The following is a 19,861-nucleotide window of genomic DNA, read 5'->3' as shown; positions in this document are numbered from 1 at the left end:
TCAGCCCTCCTGCCTAAGCCCACTTACTTTTCCTAACAGCCAAAACGCTGTCTATGATTTCCTATGTTATCAAGTCCATGTGCTCCTGTTTCTGTCTATCGGTATAATTGCAAGAAAACTGCCACCCTATGCTTATTTGTGCAAATGTTTTAGCTTTTGGTAACTATTCTTCGTCAGTGGCCATTTGTCTGATCCACGTGTCATTGTAGGTAACAACACACAACTGTTAAATTTCGATTAAAGCTTTCGTGACTGCAGGGATTCATCTTCTTGGTTCTTTCGGTAAAGTCACGTAGAAGGGAAATAATAAAATAATAAAAATAAAACATAATAAAATAATTCTCACGACGTTTCGGCCACAAAGCAAGCAGCCGTCCTCAGGTGAAGAACAGGTCTGTCGGAAAGACAGCGTCTGAATGTTATTTCATTATGTTTGTGTTTTTATGTTTAATTTTTATTATTTTATTATTTCCCTTCTACGTGACTTTACCGAAAGAACCAAGAAAATGAACACACAACTGGTCAAAATAGTTATCTTTCGTCACATTGGTATATTGCCTTTGTTCAGTTAAAGTTTTTACAAAGCACTTCAACCTGCTCTCATCTTCCTTTTGATTACATCATTTTCCCGCACGTGTATAACACTAAAATATGATGTGCAACTTCCACGTGCCATCATCTAAAAATACTTTTGAAAACCTGCCTTCATGTTAATACTGTCATGCTAATTGGTTTTGTAAAAAAAAATATATACACTCGTACTGCTGTACCCAATGCGGTGAATATAGCACAGCGGGGTGACATTTCACACAAATACTGAACGCTTGGCAAGCGATCATTTGTAGATTTGCGTTTCGGGTATCAATAATAATACTGTTCTTCTTCCAGGAAAGTCTCACAAGAGGACCGTCATTGCGATGTTTGGCCCATTCCGTTATGTTTGTCTTGTGGGGGGAAACAAAAAACGGAGTTCGCAGATGGCACGCAAAGATCCGCACAGATGGATTCACTCCTTGGCAGTACTGCCATCACATGGCCACCCCGCAAATCAAGCCGACTACACCTGGTATTCAAACGAAATCTTCCATTCGAAAGCTAACCAGGCTCAAGCCTGATTAACTTTCTCCATCTGATGCGGCTGGGGCCTTATCAGATGAATTGGTCATTAGCCATGAGTTACGTAAGTTCATTGTGTAGTAATCAAAAAGAAACTAACACTACATAGGAGTAAGCGAATCACATCTGCATGGCGATGGGAGGAAATCATCCCACCCACCAGGAACTGGATAACGGCCAATGCCAATGAACTAAAACCCAGGAACATGATATTAAACACTCAACATGCAGCATCATCCAAGATAATGTACGGAAGGCGCAAACTCATACCACCAGGGTGTTATAAAGAGGTCAGAATGTTATCATACAGAGGAGCATTATATTCCCCATGTGCAATGCTACAATGTTGCACAACTATAGCACAGGCAGACCAACAGACACAGCCCTGATATACATTTAGACCATAAAAGTAAAAAAAAAACTAATTATTAATTGCTTGGAATATTATTGTTTATAAAATAGTCAACAAGACATAATTTCTCTACACACAAAAAACAAATATTTCCATCAGTTGAATGGCTTTTCAGACCAACACAATCAGGAAACTATTGTTTTAAAGAGATGGATTTTAAACCAATTCCAACAATTTCTGGAACTGATGAGAAACTCGAAGAAATCCCATGGGCTTATGGACTCAGACCAAGTTTGTTCCCATTATTTATTGCAATTGGAATACCCTTGAGGGAGGCACTGAGATGCCACTGACAGACAATAATCGTGTACTCAAGCGGGTCTTGATTAACATATAGATGCACCAATGATGTCACCAACATGTATTTGACAGCAGGCATCGGCGAGAAGTTGACTGCCACACTAAAAGGACTTGAATTTGAAACAACTGTTTTGAAACCACGGGCAATATGACAATATGTTCAATTACAATTGTATAAACCTTTACAATTTTACGAATAATTATGCTTCCAATGGCAGATATTGTAAATATATATACGCACAGTACAGTATTCCATCGATCAAGAATCATCTTTGATGGATTGAACGTGCGGAGATAAGGCATGGATTCACGCTGGTAAGGTAATTAATAACACGGAGTTTCGAGAGGAAGGTGGGTTGAAAGGTAAACCTAGGTAGAGATAGATGATTATGATACGGTGAGAAATGTGTAAGCGTGGCTGGCGTCTGATAGCGAGGACCAACAATGCAAACCCAAAAATAATGGGAAATGCCGCGAAGAATAAGATGAAGAACAAGAAAAGTCTTAATTAAAGTCACAAATGTTACCTACACTATTTATAAAGATTGACGCCAATCCATTGCTGCTGCTGCATGTGAAGAGAAGTGCAAGGCAGCGTGTTTAGTAAGAACTTACCCTCACTTGCGTCGGAGACGCTGGTTCACCCAGCCAACCTGAGCAACAATTGTCTCACGTCTGAGCAACACAACAGCAACAGATCGATGCCTTGTCCCCCAGCAACTTAGTCTCGACCCCACAACCCGTTCCAAGCAACTGTGCCGAGAGCCACACGGAGGGACAGACCACTGACCACCAGTTCTCTCCAGTTTCTGCCTCCTAAACAAATCCTATTACTGTTTATACATCACCACCACCACCACCCCATGTTGTGGGACTTTTTGGTGGGGAGGGGTTGTGTGTGGGGGGGGGGGGTTTGTGTGTGGTGGGGAGCGGTGGTGGAGCGGTTAGCGCCACGTTGCGTTACGAACCTGGCCACCCGGGTTCAATTCCCGCTCACGGCCAACACCGGTGACGATTATCTGAAGCGGTCCTGGGCCGCCCCTAGGTCGACTCAGCCTCAAATGAGTACCTTGTGCAATGCGTAAACATCGCTACTCAGGAGACAAAGGCGACCGGGCGTGGTGCTGGCCACCCACCCCCTCGTGTGCCGTGCCGGCCTTCATAGGTGCTCACTAACAGCACTTGCCCCAGCAGTCTGTTCAGGCTACACGGGGCATCTTTTTCTTTGTTTTGCGTGTGTTGGTTATTTATTTATTTCACCCCGTGTAGCCTTAGGAAAATGAATCCCACCTTTTGGGCAAGCATCCATCACACAGGCTGCTGCAGTTGTGATGTAAGTTCATTGTAGCTGAACATTAAACAAGGTTCATTCCATTATAGACTGACAAGCCACAGTGGAATTCACATTGAAGTGAAAATATGCCAGGTTTTAAGGGGTGTACTGCTCTTAACATATCACACATACAGGGGGTATTTAAAGGCAGCATTATTGTATTCGGCTACTATAGTCATGCACCCGTCTCATCTGTTTCGATACATTTAGTTCCGATATAGGAATTCACATCGAGCTTGTTAGGCAATCCCTGAGTTCGATTCCCGTAACAATTAACATGTGGGGCAAATTATATCTGAACTGGCCTCCCTCTGCTCCATATGTCGCCATCACGCACTGACCAAGGCCTTCATCCAGCAGTGGATTAATGAAAGGCCGTTACATATTTGTGGACAGGAGTGGGTCGAAGCCATCTCGCTTAATTTAAAGGTAGAAAGGGTACTGTACGGTATATTGTATATTTGTTTTAAAGTACCTTTCCCTGTAAAATATAGACTACATTAAACGCAGCATCACTCAAGAGGTAGCCACGAGAAACAGGAGCTGATGGGTCAGTAAACTAAAATTGAATGAGCCCCATGCCCTGGCAAAAAAATCACAAACATGTTCATTGAATGTCACATGGGGTGTCGGATTGTATCCCTTATCCCAAATGTGCCTGATACAACAATCTCAAGCAAATGCAACAATCGCAAGCAAATGCAACGTTAAAATTGGAGCAGAGGTCTGGCAAGACAGCTTCGCATCACGTCCCTGTGTCACCCCTCCCGTGCTGGGATGGTGATTCAGTCTCTCAGCTTATACTGGTAGGAACCTCCTGGTTACACCAGCCCACAGGGGATTATTGTGTCCGTCGTGCAGGGAGAGGCTGGGTGGGGAAGGAGGGGCTGGGTGGGGAGAAGAGGGTGGGGAGGGGTTGGGTGGGGAGGGGCTGGGTGGGGAGGGTGGGGCTGGGTGGGGAGGGGAGGGTAGGAAGGGGCTGGGTGGGGAGGGTGGTTCTGGGTGGGGAGGGTGGTTCTGGGTGGGGAGGGTGGGGCTGGGTGGGGGGGGTGGGGCTGGGTGGGGGGGTGGGGCTGGGTGGGGAGGTGGGAGGGGTGTTGCTGGGTGAGGAGGGGCTGGTCACCCCGTGGTGCCCTTATAAAACTCAACGTTTAACCTACTCACGCCGGCTTGTGCCCGCCCTCACAGTCGGGCATATTTGCGGAATACACCACGCCGCCATTGACCCTGGCCATTGACCCAGCAACCCAACGTGTTCCTACCAGCTCCCTCCGCAGGAAAGTGTTATCCGTGTACTCACTGCAGCTAGCTTCGGTTATAGAACATTTACAATTATATCTTGGCTTAAAGCTTTCGTGACTGCAGGAATTCATAATCTTTGGGGCTTTCGGTAAAGAAATATATTTCTTCCTGCCTCAGCAGTCCGCCTGCTGTATTTTTTCACCTGAAGACGATTGCCTGTGTTGCGATCGAAACGTCGTGAATTTTTTTTTATCTACGTGACTTTACCGAAAGACCCAATGAGTATTTACAATTATAATTATCACCAGAAAATGAAGCCCACTTTCCCGAAGCGGTGACAATCACTTAGTCACGCGAGGAAACAATCCATCTCGCTCCCGCACACGAGATGTTTCCATCGCTCCATCTCTATGGAGGATGTCCTCACGAGCATGGCATCGACATACCCAAGCCTCAAGTACACTACTTGTACCATACTCAAACATGTTGTTGTGTACAACCCTTTTTGTACATTCACTGCTTTGTGGATAGGGGGTCTCCCCCCCCCCCCCCAACGCTGCATCGGTGTGGGGGTTATTTGGCAATACTTCACACTGGGCTATGCGAATTGATGAAAGCGAAAAATTAGATAGACGTGGGAGCATAGCACAATACATTACGGTATTTGTTAATCTGATTGGATAGAACGGCTAGACTGGCTGACTCCGACAAAACTGAATTATACCAGGTCAAACCGGTTCTGGCATAATTAAACCGCAAATGTAGAATGTTTATTCTTTTCTATGAGTTTAATAATGCGTCTATTTTTCGTTGAATCGCAACACATTTTAAAACACTGACCCTATGGATATTTAAACACATTCCTGCGGAGGGAGCTGGTAGGAACGTTGAGTTGCTCGGTCAATGTCCAGGGTCAACAGCGGCGTGGTGTATTCCACAAATATGCCCGACTGTGAGGGCGGGCACAAGCCGGCGTGAGTAGGTTAAACGTTGAGATTTATAAGGGCACCACGGGGTGACCAGCCCCTCCCCACCCAGCCCCTCCCACCCCCCACCTAGCCCCTCCCCACCCAGCCCCTCCCACCCTCCCCACCCAGCCCCTCCCCTCCCTCCCCACCCAGCCCGTCCCTGCACGACGGACGGACGGACACGATAATCCCGTGGGCTGGTGGAACCAGTGGGTTCCTACCAGTATTACTTTCCAATAGTGTTTCCGACTTACAAACAGGTCCCAGGAACGAATTGTGTTCGTCAGTCGATTATTATTCTAAATTAAATACCCCTTCACGCGCAATGCTGACATTAATAGCGGTTTAATCCGGTCTGAACTGGTTCAAATCGGTTTTAATCCGGTTGGAACCTGTTCAAACCGATTTAGACCAGCTTAAACCGGTTCTAACCGGATTGAACCGGTCTAAAGCGAGGAAAACCTGTCTTCGTGTTTGCGTGTCTACAGCAGTCGATTAGCCTCGCACAATTGCAGCTCCCTTAATGGGTGTGAAGCGCCAGATTGTTGGTTCTTCTCGTCCAGTCAACGCGCACTGCACTCACCTGACGTTGAGTAACAAAGGGAAACGTGTATAGAGGGTGATGGGTGTGATGGAGGTAATTGGGGAAACTTCTGTCTCGGATAATGAAATCGGTCGTGTCGTGGACACCACCTGTGGCCCCTAAGTGCAGCCTGCATGCTGTAATCACAGCACCACGTCGTTTTTCCAGCACTCTCTGCGAGATTGGTCAATGATGGCAGGGTTCTCGGAATGGCTCCTCTCTCGTGCTCTTCCCCCCCCCCCCCCCATTTAAAGGGCGTCAGCAGTTATAACGCACCCACCGATGTGGTGGTGGCCCTTGGTTTCTGTAAATGATCTTAAATGCTCTGTAAAGACTCTTTTGTGAAAGTGGTCTAAGTGGGATCCTGATTGCTGTCATTCACAAGCCGAAATAGCTCAGTTGGGAGAGCGTTAGACTGAAGATCTAAAGGTCCCTGGTTCAATCCCGGGTTTCGGCAAAGGTATTATTTTTTTTCTGTAGTGTGTGCGTATATTTCCTGTGAGATATTTAAAGATCATATCTGACGCGTTATATATTTATTATTTATTATTATTATCTTGTGAAAGAGTGGTGCAGTGATTTGTACACTGTTATATTTCGGCTTGTACAAATCACTGCACCACTCTTTCACAAGATAATAATAAATAATAAAAATAATAAATATATAACGCGTCAGATATGATCTTTAAATATCTCACAGGAGATATACGCACACACTACAGAAAAAAAAGAATCCCCTTGCCGAAACCCGGGATTGAACCAGGGACAAGCCGAAATAGCTCAGTTGGGAGAGCGTTAGACTGAAGATCTAAAGGCCCCTGCTTCAATCCCGGGTTTCAGCAAGGGATTTGTTTTTTTTCTGTAGTGTGTGCGTATATCTCCTGTCAGATATTTAAAGATCATATCTGACGCATTATATATTTTTTATTTATTATTATTATCTTGTGAAAGAGTGGTGCAGTGCTTTGTACACTGCGCTATGAACTATGTAACCTGAGTTCGATTCCCTGCCACGGTTATCCGAACCACCAGTCCTGCTCCTCCAGCCTCCACTCCCTTCACCAATCTGCACTGACCAGTGTGGTGAAGTATGGTCGAATAATCCGGTAGTGGCCTCGGAATTCTCTGCAACCAAGCAAATCCTTACTTTTGATACGTTCAAACACGTTTTCAGAATGTTGCTGTCAATATTGTGCAATACATATTCAGACCTGGATCTATGAATACATAAATACATGGGTACGACTCAAGTTATGTTACCTTAGGTGGTACCAATTTCTGCTCTAGCCCATGGATTATTAACAATTAACAGCTATATTTCGATTTAAAGCTTTCGTGACTGCAGGGATTCATCTTCTTGGTTCTTTCGGTAAAGTCACGTAAAAGGGAAGTAATAAAATAATAAAAATAAAACATAATAAAATCATTCTCACGACGTTTCGGCCACAACGCAAGCAGCCGTCCTCAGGTGAAGAATTCTTCACGACGTTTCGGCCACAACGCAAGCAGCCGTCCTCAGGTGAAGAATTCTTCACCTGAGGAATTCTTCACCTGAGGACGGCTGCTTGCGTTGTGGCCGAAGCGTCGTGAGAATTATTTTATTATGTTGTATTTTTATTATTTGTATTCTTCACCTGATGAATTCTTCACCTGAGAACGGCTGCTTGCGTTGTGGCCGAAGCGTCGTGAGAATGATTTTATTATGTTTTATTTTTATTATTGTATTGCTTCCCTTCTACGTGCCTTTACTGAAAGAACCAAGAAGCAAAATTAACAGCTGTATTCTGAGGGACATAATTAATAAGCACATAGGCCATATCGCGATTTGGTGACCTGTCACTTGAGTCACGATTCGATGCAGTTATATTTTATTTTTGTGAATGTGAATGTAGCCCATAACAGACAAATTCAGCAATTTGTGAGAAATAACAAATAACGTTGGGCTTTGTTGCTGTTGGGGCAGAGTCCTGTTGTTGCACGCCCAGTGCGTTCTGTGCACTGGTCGACATTGTTCGCTTGATCTGTGCCACAAATGTTCAAGTTTACGACAAGCCACTTGGTTGGGTGATCATTTGTGACCAGGTCGCTTCTGAAAAATAAGATGATAGCTCAGTGGTAGAATAAAAAAAATCGTTTAGTTTACGTGATTTGCTGACCTTTCCGATACAGTACTTTGCACTCCTAACGCGCGTTTGTATTATTTGTTGTAAATCCTGATAACAAATACAGGAGTGACTCACTGATTGTTCAATCCACTGCTGGATGGAAGTACCCGTGTCGATCACAGGGTAGTTTTGACCATACTCCACCACGGTGTGTCTCGTGACATCTCACATCCACCTTCGGTTCATTTTTGCGAACAGTTACCACTCGCGGCCACGAGGCGTCAGCCTATCCGCGATCGCACAACAGCTCCGTGACTCACCAAAACCAATACCCTGCGATTCGCCTGTGCCAGGCTAAGTGCACTTCTGAGGCTGCCAAGTGAAGTATCGAAGGCTCGCTGACAGGGAGATCTCGGGACAGACCCAGCAGGTGCCTTGGGGTTGGCTGACTGAGATGACTGCGTAGATGCACACCCAGATACACGACTCGAATTTTTACGTGACTTTCCCGAAAGAGCCAAAGAATTCAGTCCAAATAGTTGAAAAACCGCACAGACCAATAATAATATCAACAAGGTGCAACTTGGCGGCGCTACGAACATATATTTTTTGGAGGTGGGGAAGAAAGAGAAATAAAAACACAGCGTCCCTGGGTGGGCTCGAACCACCAACCTTTCGGTTAACAGCCGAACGCGCTAACCGATTGCGCCACAGAGACGCACGTGTGAGAGGGCCCTCTACCGGGCTTCTTAACCTCGGCCTTTGTGCGAGACGTCATTCTGATGATGTTGACGCACTGAATTCCTCGGCTACTGTTCACGATGAGGTTGTCTCGACTGGCTTTGACCAACTTTTAATGCGACATTGTAGCCGTTGATCGACATCAGCAAGCAGTACAACGACAAGAAGATGTGGTTCACAAATTAACAAACACACAACACAAAATTTTAATCGCAACGCGTTCGTCAATAACACTGCAAAAAAGGGCGTGTACGGTTGTTTACAGGACTGCTGCTATAAAAAGATCACGTGGTTATATAAGTCAAGTTCTTCGTTGAACTGTCATTTGTGTTAGCCAGGTCGCTTCTGAAAGAAAGTACAACTTTAGAGCTCGCCTGGTAAAATATAAATTAAGTTTAGATTTGGACAATTGCCCTTTGTTGTTGCTGGTGTTGTTCACCACGGATCTCCCGTGTAAAATAGCGGAGAAACTGTCTAAAATGGGAGCATCCGTGTAACAAATCAACTCGTCGAGAGAGAGATAAACTCGGCTTGAAGTGATGCGGTGAAGCAGATTCTGATGCTGAATTTGCGGCTAATTGGGTGACCGAGTGTCATGTTAACTTGGCCACTCGGGGCCACGTTTGGTCACAGTGTTTATGTGTTGGTAATACGTGCCGAGAAACGTCGCAGTCACGTTTCGTAAACGTTTCCTTTAAATAAGCTGAAATCAAAATGAGTGTCGTTTGGCCTCGTAATTTATCTCAAACTGCCAGCAGATGGCAGCACAATCCCAATTATAGAGTTCATACAGAAATGAGGCCACGTTTTAAAAGACCGTTCGATTGTACAGGCTGCTCCATTGACCCCTAACGTTTTCCCTTTGCATATCTATTTCTGTTTGAAATAAGCCTCCCTTTAAAAAATATTACATTTTAGATCATTCAATCGGGGTCACAATACATCTGGTATAACGCTTATCAACACAAGGTCACGATAGTAAGTTACGTTGCATGCTTCCATCAAAATGAGCCACACACACACATGGACTCAGAGATTCAAAACACATCGTTTCACAGTCGAGTTTGAGAAGAACTTGACTATTTACTAAGGTAAGAGTGCAGCCCTGTAAGATATTTCTCACACCACTACTGGGCTATAGAGCGGCCTCTACTGCAGACATCTCTGGAGAGCCTCTCCAGAGAATATTTGGTCTCCTCTTTCACGATGGCCAAACATCTTAAAACTGGAGGGGGATACCCACAGTTTATCCCACCAGGCGAAATATGCTGTTCAACTATTCGTGTGTACCCATTTGTATTATTACTTTTCTAAAAACCAAATGGCACAAAAAACTTGTTTCTGCCCAAAGACAAATTCACTTGGGTGTTTTTGTCCTTATTCTAAGATGCACACAATGTTTGGTCATTATTATTAACAAGTAGCAGCTGTGGGCCTTACGTGGTAAAATAAAAATAGGTCAAAGGGCACCACGGTGGGGAAATGTTAACTTCCTCGCTTGGTGTGCAGGTTGTGGGTTCGATCCCGACCCTGAAGGCCTGCTGTGTGTTTGGAGTTTGCGTGTCTCTCTCCCCGTGGTCGCGTGGATTTTTCTCCAGGGCCTCCGTTTTTCCCCTCCACATTAAAAAAATCAACATCACGCGTTTAGAGTATTAGGCTGTTATACATTTCCACATGATAAGGCACTTCGTTGAGCTTTCTGAAAAAGAGCTATATACAGTAACTCAATGGGCCTTACCTGGTAAAATAAAAATAGGTTTTCGCCTATGATTCCAGGCCCAACTTCATGGCACTGGTGGATACTGCTTGAACTGCTGCTTCTTCTCCCCGTGGAGCTTTTGCTCCCCCTGGAGCCCCTGCTGATGATGCTCATTGGACACCTTGAGCTGCAGCAGCAGCTGCCGTTGTTCGCTGCGGTGGCTGCACTTGATGCTGCTCCTGGAGCCGCTGCTGTTGGCTCCTCAAACTGCTTCTGCCCGAGTCGCCGCTTCTCGCCTTCAAGCCTCTTCTGACTCTCGAGCCAGCGCCTCTGGTCGTCGACAGTTCTCTACTTGCAGCTGCTACAGCTGCTACAGCTGCTGCTTGGCTGTGTAGTGCTGGGCTTATGATGCAGGGCTGTGTGGTGCAGGGCTGTGTAGTGCAGGGCTTATGATGCAGGGCTGTGTGGTGCAGGGCTGTGTAGTGCAGGGCTTATGATGCAGGGCTGTGTGGTGCAGGGCTGTGTAGTGCAGGGCTTATGATGCAGGGCTGTGTGGTGCAGGGCTGTGTGGTGCAGGGCTGTGTAGTGCTGGGCTTATGATGCAGGGCTGTGTGGTGCAGGGCTGTGTGGTGCAGGGATGTGTAGTGCTGGGCTTATGATGCAGGGCTGTGTGGTGCAGGGCTGTGTGGTGCAGGACGTGATGATGGAGGGCAGGGATGTGTGATGCAGGGCTGTGTGGTGCAGGGATGTGTGGTGCAGGGATGTGTGAGATTGAAGGGCTGTGTGGTGCAGGGATGTGTGAGATTGAAGGGCTGTGTGGTGCAGGGATGTGAGATTGAAGGGCTGTGTGGTGCAGGGATGTGAGATTGAAGGGCTGTGTGGTGCAGGGCTGTGTGATGCAGGGCTGTGTGGTGCAGGGCTGTGTGGTGCAGGGCTGTGTGATGCAGGGCTGTGTGGTGCAGGGCTGTGTGATGCAGGGCAGGGCCGTGTGGTGCAGGGCTGTGTGGTGCAGGGCTGTGTAGTGCAGGGCTTATGATGCAGGGCTGTGTGGTGCAGGGCTGTGTAGTGCTGGGCTTATGATGCAGGGCTGTGTGGTGCAGGGATGTGTGAGATTGTAGGGCTGTGTGGTGCAGGGCTGTGTGGTGCAGGACGTGATGATGGAGGGCAGGGATGTGTGATGCAGGGCCGTGTGGTGCAGGGATGTGTGGTGCAGGGATGTGTGAGATTGAAGGGCTGTGTGGTGCAGGGATGTGTGAGATTGAAGGGCTGTGTGGTGCAGGGATGTGAGATTGAAGGGCTGTGTGGTGCAGGGATGTGTGAGATTGAAGGGCTGTGTGGTGCAGGGATGTGTGAGATTGAAGGGCTGTGTGGTGCAGGGATGTGAGATTGAAGGGCTGTGTGGTGCAGGGATGTGTGAGATTGAAGGGCTGTGTGGTGCAGGGATGTGAGATTGAAGGGCTGTGTGGTGCAGGGCTGTGTGATGCAGGGCTGTGTGGTGCAGGGCTGTGTGATGCAGGGCAGGGCCGTGTGGTGCAGGGCTGTGTGGTGCAGGACTGTGAGATTGAAGGGCAGGGAGAGGCGTCCTTGCCTGGCAGTTCACCATTATTAATTCAAGCGAGCCTGACTGCTGATGAAGACATTGCATGTCGAAAGCGGTCCAGAGTTCGCTTGTACTGAATCGACGCTGCTGATATTATGCACTCCCAAAAGGCCGTAGGGTCTATTGTACATCCGTGAAAAGGAGCTTTGTATGTAATCGGCTTCCTCCAGTATACATATTCTCATTCTGATTAAATGCATTGTGTAAAAGTACTTACATTTTTTATATGGAGATAGATATATGAAGGTGACGTTTTGGCCCCTTAACTGCGTCATAACCTATATTCTCCACAACGCAAATTATGATTTTGTGTTTCATGTGGGTATGATCCTGATGCAATTTCAAACTAAGAGAAATAAATGTACCGTCGTGATCATCATGGAGGAGCTGGTTGTGGTGGGGGAGGGGAACCCATTCTCCTTGAAACAGCCCTTGATGTCATCTGCCCATCTCGGCAATTTCAAAACTGTCTCCACGTGGCAAGGTAAATTGAGCATGTAATGTACTTCCCAAAATTACGCAGTGTGGTTAAAATGATAGTCGAGCACCGTGCCCACGATGTTAGGTGATGTATACAACCCGACACCCTCCATCAGACAAAGGCCATGCTGGGTAAATCGATGACTGTAGCTCAGACAATCGATAATAGGCAATAAATCTTTACATGAACCCCACCGCCATTTAGCGCACATCCTGCCCAAGACTTTAAGTGCCCTTGTTTGGCATTTTTCTGTTGTCAGTATTAATCAAGATAACAAATGATGGTGATTAAAATAACAGAATTTGCATGTCTGGCCCTCTACACAAAATAATGTATTTCAACTCATCAAGCGACTGGCCTTTGGAACCAATGTTATCCGGCAGAATTTGTTCAAACAGGCAAACTGTGGGCTGGTTTTGACATCTTTGAGTAAGACTCAATGCATTGTTTTATCATCGTCATCATACTATAACGGAGCAAATGTGCGTTTGTCTGTTACTCTGGCCGGACGTTTTATTTTTGTTTAAACCCATTTCTTGAGCGCAGAGCTTTTGTGAAACATCAATGTTCACTTAAATGTAGATTTTTGTTTGGTATTTTTGAATGTCAATAAAGATTGTGATTTCAAAATGAGACTTATTTGCCAGTATCAAAGTATAAAGACAAAAATAATAGGTTTACCCTTTCTGGCAATAAAACAAGTGTTGAGATTACATTATGAGACCTCCTTTGCCAGTAGCAAGATATATTAATAGGTTTTTACCCTTTTATCTGGCACCAAAACTGACACCTTTATACAAGGGATCATGTTTGCTCTAAGAAAAGCCGTCTCGGGTGTGGACCAATCAATTTCAAGGACAGTGCATATCATTATCAGAGTTGTCTCTTTTTGTTTGCATTTTGACTGCCTGTGTTGTGGTTATTGCAAACATGATCCCTTGTATAAAGGTGTCAGTTTTGGTGCCAGATAAAAGGGTAAAAACCTATTACTACTACTAGGTGCTGAGATGTTTAAACACCAGACAGAAACATTTTACAAGGAATGAAGTCGGCATTAACCACACGTACTTGCAGTGAACATGCAAACAAAACATGCTCTGATAATATATGATGGGTTGTCTTTGAAACTGTTTGGTCTACACCAGAGACAGCATTCTTTCGAGGCGAGCCTCAAAACGGTTGTTAGACCAGAGGACGCCAAAAGGCGAACAGCACAAAGACATTGCCACTATCAGATAAGATAATTGTTTTTTTTACCCTTCTATCTGGCAACAAAACTGACACCTTTTTACAAGGAGTCATGTTTGCATAGACCACAATACCTGCAGTCATAATGCAAACAAAAAACACAACTCTATATGCACTGTCCTTGAAGTTGATTGGTCCACACCCGAGACAGCTTTCCTTAGAGCCTAGTCTCACATGGGTTGGACCAGATGACGCCAAAAGGCGCACAACTCAAAGACAATACACCATCAGAGAATGAGAGCTCGGGGCAAGCATCTACACTATGGGAACCTCATTTGCCAGAAAAAACATGATAATTGGTTTTTTACCCTTCTATCTGGCAACAAAACTGACACCTTTTTACAAGGAGTCATGTTTGCATAGACCGCAATACCTGCAGTCATAATACAAACAAAAGAACATAACTCTGATAATGTGCACTGTCCTTGAAGTTGATTGGTCCACACCCGAGACAGCTTTCCTTAGAGCCTAGTCTCACATGGGTTGGACCAGATGACGCCAAAAGGCGCAAACTATCATATAATGTATAGCTCGGCGTGAGCAGCTACAAAAGGGATTTTTTTTTGCCAGTATCAGGAAAGGTATTGGCAGAAAGGATAAAACCTGTTCTTATTTTTCCGTGCTATGCCAATTTCTAACATTGCACTCTCGATTAACGACACGTTTTACGACACTCATGTCAGGCCACCGCGGATCGCTTTACGACACAGAAACATCCCTTCATTTAAGTGTTTGCATGTTCACCACAAGTCACGTGTGTGTGTGGGGTTAATGCCGACAGGATTCCTTGCACAAGGTTTCTGCTTGGTGTTTGGACATCTTAACACTTCCTGTTTTATTGCCAAGGGTTAAACCTATTGTTATTGTGCCTTCATTTGGGACCCATCCTCCCACGCGACTCCGAACAGATTTTGTTACGGCGACGTCTCCTCTGTACCGCGCGGCTTCGTCGCAAGTCGACCAATTTTATTTAATAAACAAGTAAACCTGTAAAAACAAAGTTTTTCACTATAAATCCTTTATATGCGTGGCATCGGGGCGGCTAGAGTACTCTCGTCCTCGTGCTTGAGATGGCTGCCACCTATGGGTCAGATGATTGGCAGCATTAAACAATTGGTAATTAAATATTTAAAACATTTACCCTAAACAGTGTAAAATTTTGGAAAAACTTTTTTCACGAAAATGCATTGTCACGCACAACGAGTCTGTGTGCAAAATGTCAGCTCGATTGGATCACGGAAAGTGGGTTAAAAAACGACCGAAAGATTTGCACGGTCCTAAGCAAGCAAGCGAACTTAATATAAAGTTTTTAAAAATGAGTCACCTAAGCGGGGAAAGGAAGAAGTTCGGAAAAAATATAATATTTTTACATTTGTAAAAAAAAAACTGCGTTGTGTGAATTTCGGTTTAAAAAAAAAATTGCCATGCTCAATTCATAAACACTCTGGGTCTATACATTAATACACGAGGGTACTGCTCATTGTGTACTGCTAATACTGTACGTTGTTTTTTACGAATGAAAAATACTCCTTAATGTTATTGTCTATTCATTTCCTCCTTTAGATTTTACTCATTCGAACCTTTGAAATCTAACGCAAGCTTTCGGCGAGCTTCGAATTGAAGGCCGAAGGGCCTGGAAGATGATGGTCCATAGAACGGTGTACATATAAAATACCAGTTATCAAGGTTGCCTTTTGAATCGGACGTTGATATTACAAAAGGGACCTTAATTTCGGAGCCAATGCTGAACCGCTTCTCAGTGAACCAATCAATTGGCCGTGCGCACACAATTCGTTTTCACACGCGGGTTTGTTGTGCGTCCCACGGGACCCATACGATTTGGAGAATTAAATCCCTCCAGACCCGTAGGCATAAATTATTTTAAAAGGCGGCGTTCGCGATCAAGCGTGCAAGTCGTGCAGCTGCACCCGAGGCTCACGGGTCAGAGGGGAGGGCCCAGACCCTACCACAGTGGTGGGTGACACGTCTCAATTTCATTCCTTGCATCATGGCACATGCAAGACCATGCGGTGCCACTTGAAGGGGCTGTATATTTTCTGTAGTCGACTGTGTTATAGATTTCTCGTATACAATACGTACTCTGGCTGATCTTTTTGGGTGGGGCTGTGGGTTAGGAATATTACAGTTAAGCTCACGTGCAAGAGACACCCGCAGTTTTCGATTTAAAGCTTTCGTGACTGCAGGGATTCATCTTCTTGGTTCTTTCGGTAAAGTCACGTAGAAGGGAAGTAATAAAATAATAAAAATAAAACATAATAAAATAATTCTCACGACGTTTCGGCCACAACGCAAGCAGCCGTCCTCAGGTGAAAACCAGGTCTGTCGGGGAGACAGCGTCTGAGGACGGCTGCTTGCATTGCTTGCGTTGTGGCCGAAACGTCGTGAGAATTATTGTATTATGTTTTATTTTTATTATTTTATTACTTCCCTTCTACGTGACTTTACCGAAAGAATCAAGAAGATGAACCCGCAGTTTTAATAGTTTTTGAGGTACGCTCTGGACGTGTTCCCTATGTGTGCAGTTAATCCTTAAAGCAGATCTCGGAATCCATTGCCCTGTTAATCCCACAGACTTAATATCCAGCCGTGTGGCTGATCGATCTCCCACTGTACTTTCACAAGTACAACATGTTGAAGATGTCAGAGTAACACTGTAATATAATAAAGGATGCACATTCCACAAAGAAGCAATACACACCCCTTTGGAAGGTTTATTTTATTTGTAATGATATAGTTTTTGGCTGAGTTCAAGGGCAAATGAATATGATTTAAAGTCGAAACATACCCAAGTAAAGTGGTAGTTGTAGACTGTGAAGATGAACGGTATTCCTAATGCCCAATGCGCCTTAAAGATAACCTCCAATTGAAATTACTCGCTAATTATTTACTTTAGTTTTTGAATTCACATTTGCGAACTTTCATTTCAATTTAAAAAGGGGTCCCTAAAATTACTGTTGCACGTTTTTAAATGCAACTACAATCAACATTCCGGTCCTGGTTTACATTTATGTCCCAAATATAGCCCTCGTTGACAGTAATGTTTACTGAACAGACACAATTTTCCATAACCCGCTATTTTCGCCTTTAAATGTGGTTTCCTGTTCAAGACATTTTCCTTTTTTGCAAACACAACCACAGCAATTATGCGGTCTCATCCAATCAGTAACCCGCTATCGAAAATGTTTCTGTAAGTTCATGCAATGTATATATACTAACAACCCACAGACACAAGGTCTAAATTAATTCGAGGTTTAGTTTCCTTTTTTAAATCATGTACTGCTTTCTTACACGACCTGCAAAAATAACATCACGCATTAAAATGCAGTGTTTTTGACAAAAGAGGCAGGATTTTCAGATCGCTTTGACCAAATGTACAGCATTACATGGGCTTACGAAAGTAAATTCCAACATATGTTGTGAAATAATAGAGAAATTCCTTACACACGAGTCAAAAACATGAACTGTATCCTGCATGAGTTGGGAATTTAAACAAACATCCAGAACTGTTTGAAGCTTCGCAAAAGCTGGCAAAATAAATTACTCGTACAATATATTTAATGCGCATTATATATACGGTATATATAGATCAAGTGCAATACAACCGAACAATACAATCCCTGGCAACTCCTTTTTGAAAATTTCTGCCAGTTGAATGATTCCAAACACAACACGTTTTCTCATCGGTGATTTGTCCATTAATAAAGAGACTCGTGGAGACTTATGGGCTACAATTTGTCCAAGCAAAATGATGATTGTGAGATTCTGTAATTGTTTTCATTTCAGTACCAGGTAGGTATGCAACATACGCTTTTTATGCTCTCATTTTGTGAACACAAAGTAGTCTAGCCGCATATACTAGCTGTAGTAAAAAAAATGCTCGCTGATTCATTAGAGGTTGGAAACTATCAGAATTCCTTATCCCCACTAATTCTGCTCTTAAAGTGATACTAATGTTTAAATTTCATCCGTGTGTTTGTGCTGTAGCTCCAAAATAAAACTTTTCCAAGTCAATTCTGCCACGTGAAAATTACAGCTATTTACTCAATTGTTTGAGTCACAATAATTTCAAAACAATTACTGGCATACGTTCATTCATAACTTTTAGAACTTTAGCATTTCGAAATACCACCAAGGTATCCTTGAACACAAGCATGTTAAAGCATGGCATGCTGATGGCTTTGGAAGAAAACGTGTTCCCATTTTGCTGTACTGAGCGTTTCATATAATGCGACGCAGTCAAATGTGCTGCGTGCGGACGTTAGGCTGTCTGTAGTGCATCGTCTTCGGCAAGAGATTCCCGCAATTGATCCGCAACGGAGCCCTACGTGGCATAGAGGAAACACCAACAAAAACTGAAGGGCGAATGGACATTGCCTGGGTGCAGCACATTCCACCATCCTCCTTTAAAAAGTGAAAGAAGACACTCCTGAGCTGAGCAACAACGGTGACGTACGATGAGTAAAGTCTGGAAGGCAGGAACCTCATTAAAAGACTCCTCATCTTAAAGCACTTGCACCTGCACATGCAAGCACAGTCCCATCACTGCCAAGAATGAAGTTCTGCCCAAATTACTTTTAAATAGGTTTCTTTTTTTTTAAAGCAAACGGACAAGGCTGTGGGGAGCTCTGGGCAGCCAACACGGCACCGGCGGCATCGTCTGTCCGTCATCTGGGCACGTCGGTGGCACACTCTGACACGGGCGTTCGCGCGGGAGACGGCGCCGACACCGCCGCCTGTGAGGGCGACACCGGCGATCGCGCGGGCGACGCGTGGCCCCGGGAGGGCGACGCGAGAGACAAGGAGCGCACGGGGGTTCCCAGCGAGTGAGTCGGTGACGGCGCCGGGTAGACCAGCACCCTGGCCGGCGTGCCGTGGGGCCCCCCCCCTCCTCCTCCGTGCGTCGGGGACAAAGCGGGCGACGCGATCGAGCGGGACGGAGACATGGAGGCCGGGCTGCGGGACGGAGGGAACCGAAAGGAGATGGACGAGGAGGTGGAGGAGGGAGAGCCCTTGCCCGGGCTGCCCAGACCCTCGCCGTTTTGCAACCGCCACATCAGCTCCTCGTTCTCCATCGAGAGCCGCTTGTTCGTCTTCGACTCCTTCACGAGCGTCTCCTGTAGAGTCGAGTGCTCAAACGACAGCTGTCTGCACCCGCAAAAAAACATCGTACCAACAATATTACAATGAGCTTGTGGCTCACGGTGCAATGTCTCTCTCAAGCTTTTGTCGATCAAAATGTTTATGGCATTCATTGTCATAAACTTGAAGTAGGTTTTTCTTTAGAAACATTGTTTGAATTGATCATTAGTTCACAACTCATGCAGACAAAATATCGTGGTAAATATATAGTTGAAACTAAAAACGGATTTTAAAATGTAATACACATTTTTAGAATCGTTATTTATGCATTGGTCTTCAATGAAAATGTGTATTTCAATGCAAGCTCACTTTGTCCAAATAACAGCGGCAAGTCAAATTATTTAAATGTTAATGGTCAACATTTAGTATTAGAATCAAGCCATAATTATTTAGAGCCCTTTGTCAAGCCACTGATTTATGAAGGCCTTCCCACGCCATATTAATCACGGCGGTTGTTTGACCGTACTTCACCACGTTGGAACAGTAACCGTTGATCAAGGGGGAAGGGGCTCAGAACTTGGTTCAGATGTCAATCACCACTGATGCCAGTCGTTGCTGGGATTCAAATTTAGATTGCTGTGTTTCTAGCACAGTGCACTTAGAATACACAACAATAATCTACGAAGTATCACCAATGAGAAGAAGTGTGTGAGATAACATTAAATGCAACACGAGGCCATTCACACTACGGTATTCCCCAGTTTACCTACAACCATGCAGGGAGTGTGAAGTGAACAGGTCGTGATGCTGGTGACTGCTTTTGGAAACTACTGCACTCAAAAAGTACACTGACGTTAAAACGAGGGGGGTCACTACAGGCTAAGAAAGATCAAGACCACAGTCCAAGCTTTAGCAAACAGGAGCTGATAAACA

The 19,861-nt window shown here is 44.9% G+C and overlaps 2 protein-coding genes and 2 non-coding genes across 7 annotated transcripts in view; 1 reads left to right on the top strand and 3 right to left on the bottom strand.

Moving 5' to 3' along the window:
- LOC144722724 (cationic amino acid transporter 2-like) overlaps positions 1–2,618 on the bottom strand; it is a 34,881-nt gene extending 32,263 nt beyond the window's left edge. Inside the window, exon 1 of the mRNA XM_078601075.1 lies at positions 2,444–2,618. The gene's annotated coding sequence lies outside the window, so the exon portion shown is untranslated. The remainder of the gene's footprint in view (positions 1–2,443) is intronic.
- Positions 2,619–6,338: 3,720 nt separating this feature from the next.
- Positions 6,339–6,411, top strand: TRNAF-GAA (transfer RNA phenylalanine (anticodon GAA)). The gene has a single exon. It is a non-coding gene; the product is annotated as a tRNA-Phe (tRNA).
- Positions 6,412–8,703: 2,292 nt separating this feature from the next.
- On the bottom strand, positions 8,704–8,777 carry TRNAN-GUU (transfer RNA asparagine (anticodon GUU)). Its single transcript has one exon. It is a non-coding gene; the product is annotated as a tRNA-Asn (tRNA).
- Positions 8,778–16,537: 7,760 nt separating this feature from the next.
- LOC144722722 (uncharacterized) overlaps positions 16,538–19,861 on the bottom strand; it is a 79,158-nt gene continuing 75,834 nt past the window's right edge. For all 4 annotated transcript variants that reach the window (XM_078601071.1, XM_078601074.1, XM_078601073.1 and 1 more), the window contains one exon: positions 16,538–18,994. In XM_078601071.1, the coding sequence (XP_078457197.1) occupies positions 18,514–18,994 (481 nt within the window). In that variant the 3' untranslated portion in view covers positions 16,538–18,513. The remainder of the gene's footprint in view (positions 18,995–19,861) is intronic.

Source organism: Lampetra planeri, chromosome 15, assembly GCF_965212315.1.
Source record: "Lampetra planeri chromosome 15, kcLamPlan1.2.h2, whole genome shotgun sequence".
NCBI lineage: Eukaryota > Metazoa > Chordata > Hyperoartia > Petromyzontiformes > Petromyzontidae > Lampetra > Lampetra planeri.
Note: the sequence above shows the minus strand (reverse complement) of the source record. Positions and strands in the feature narration are given on the sequence as shown.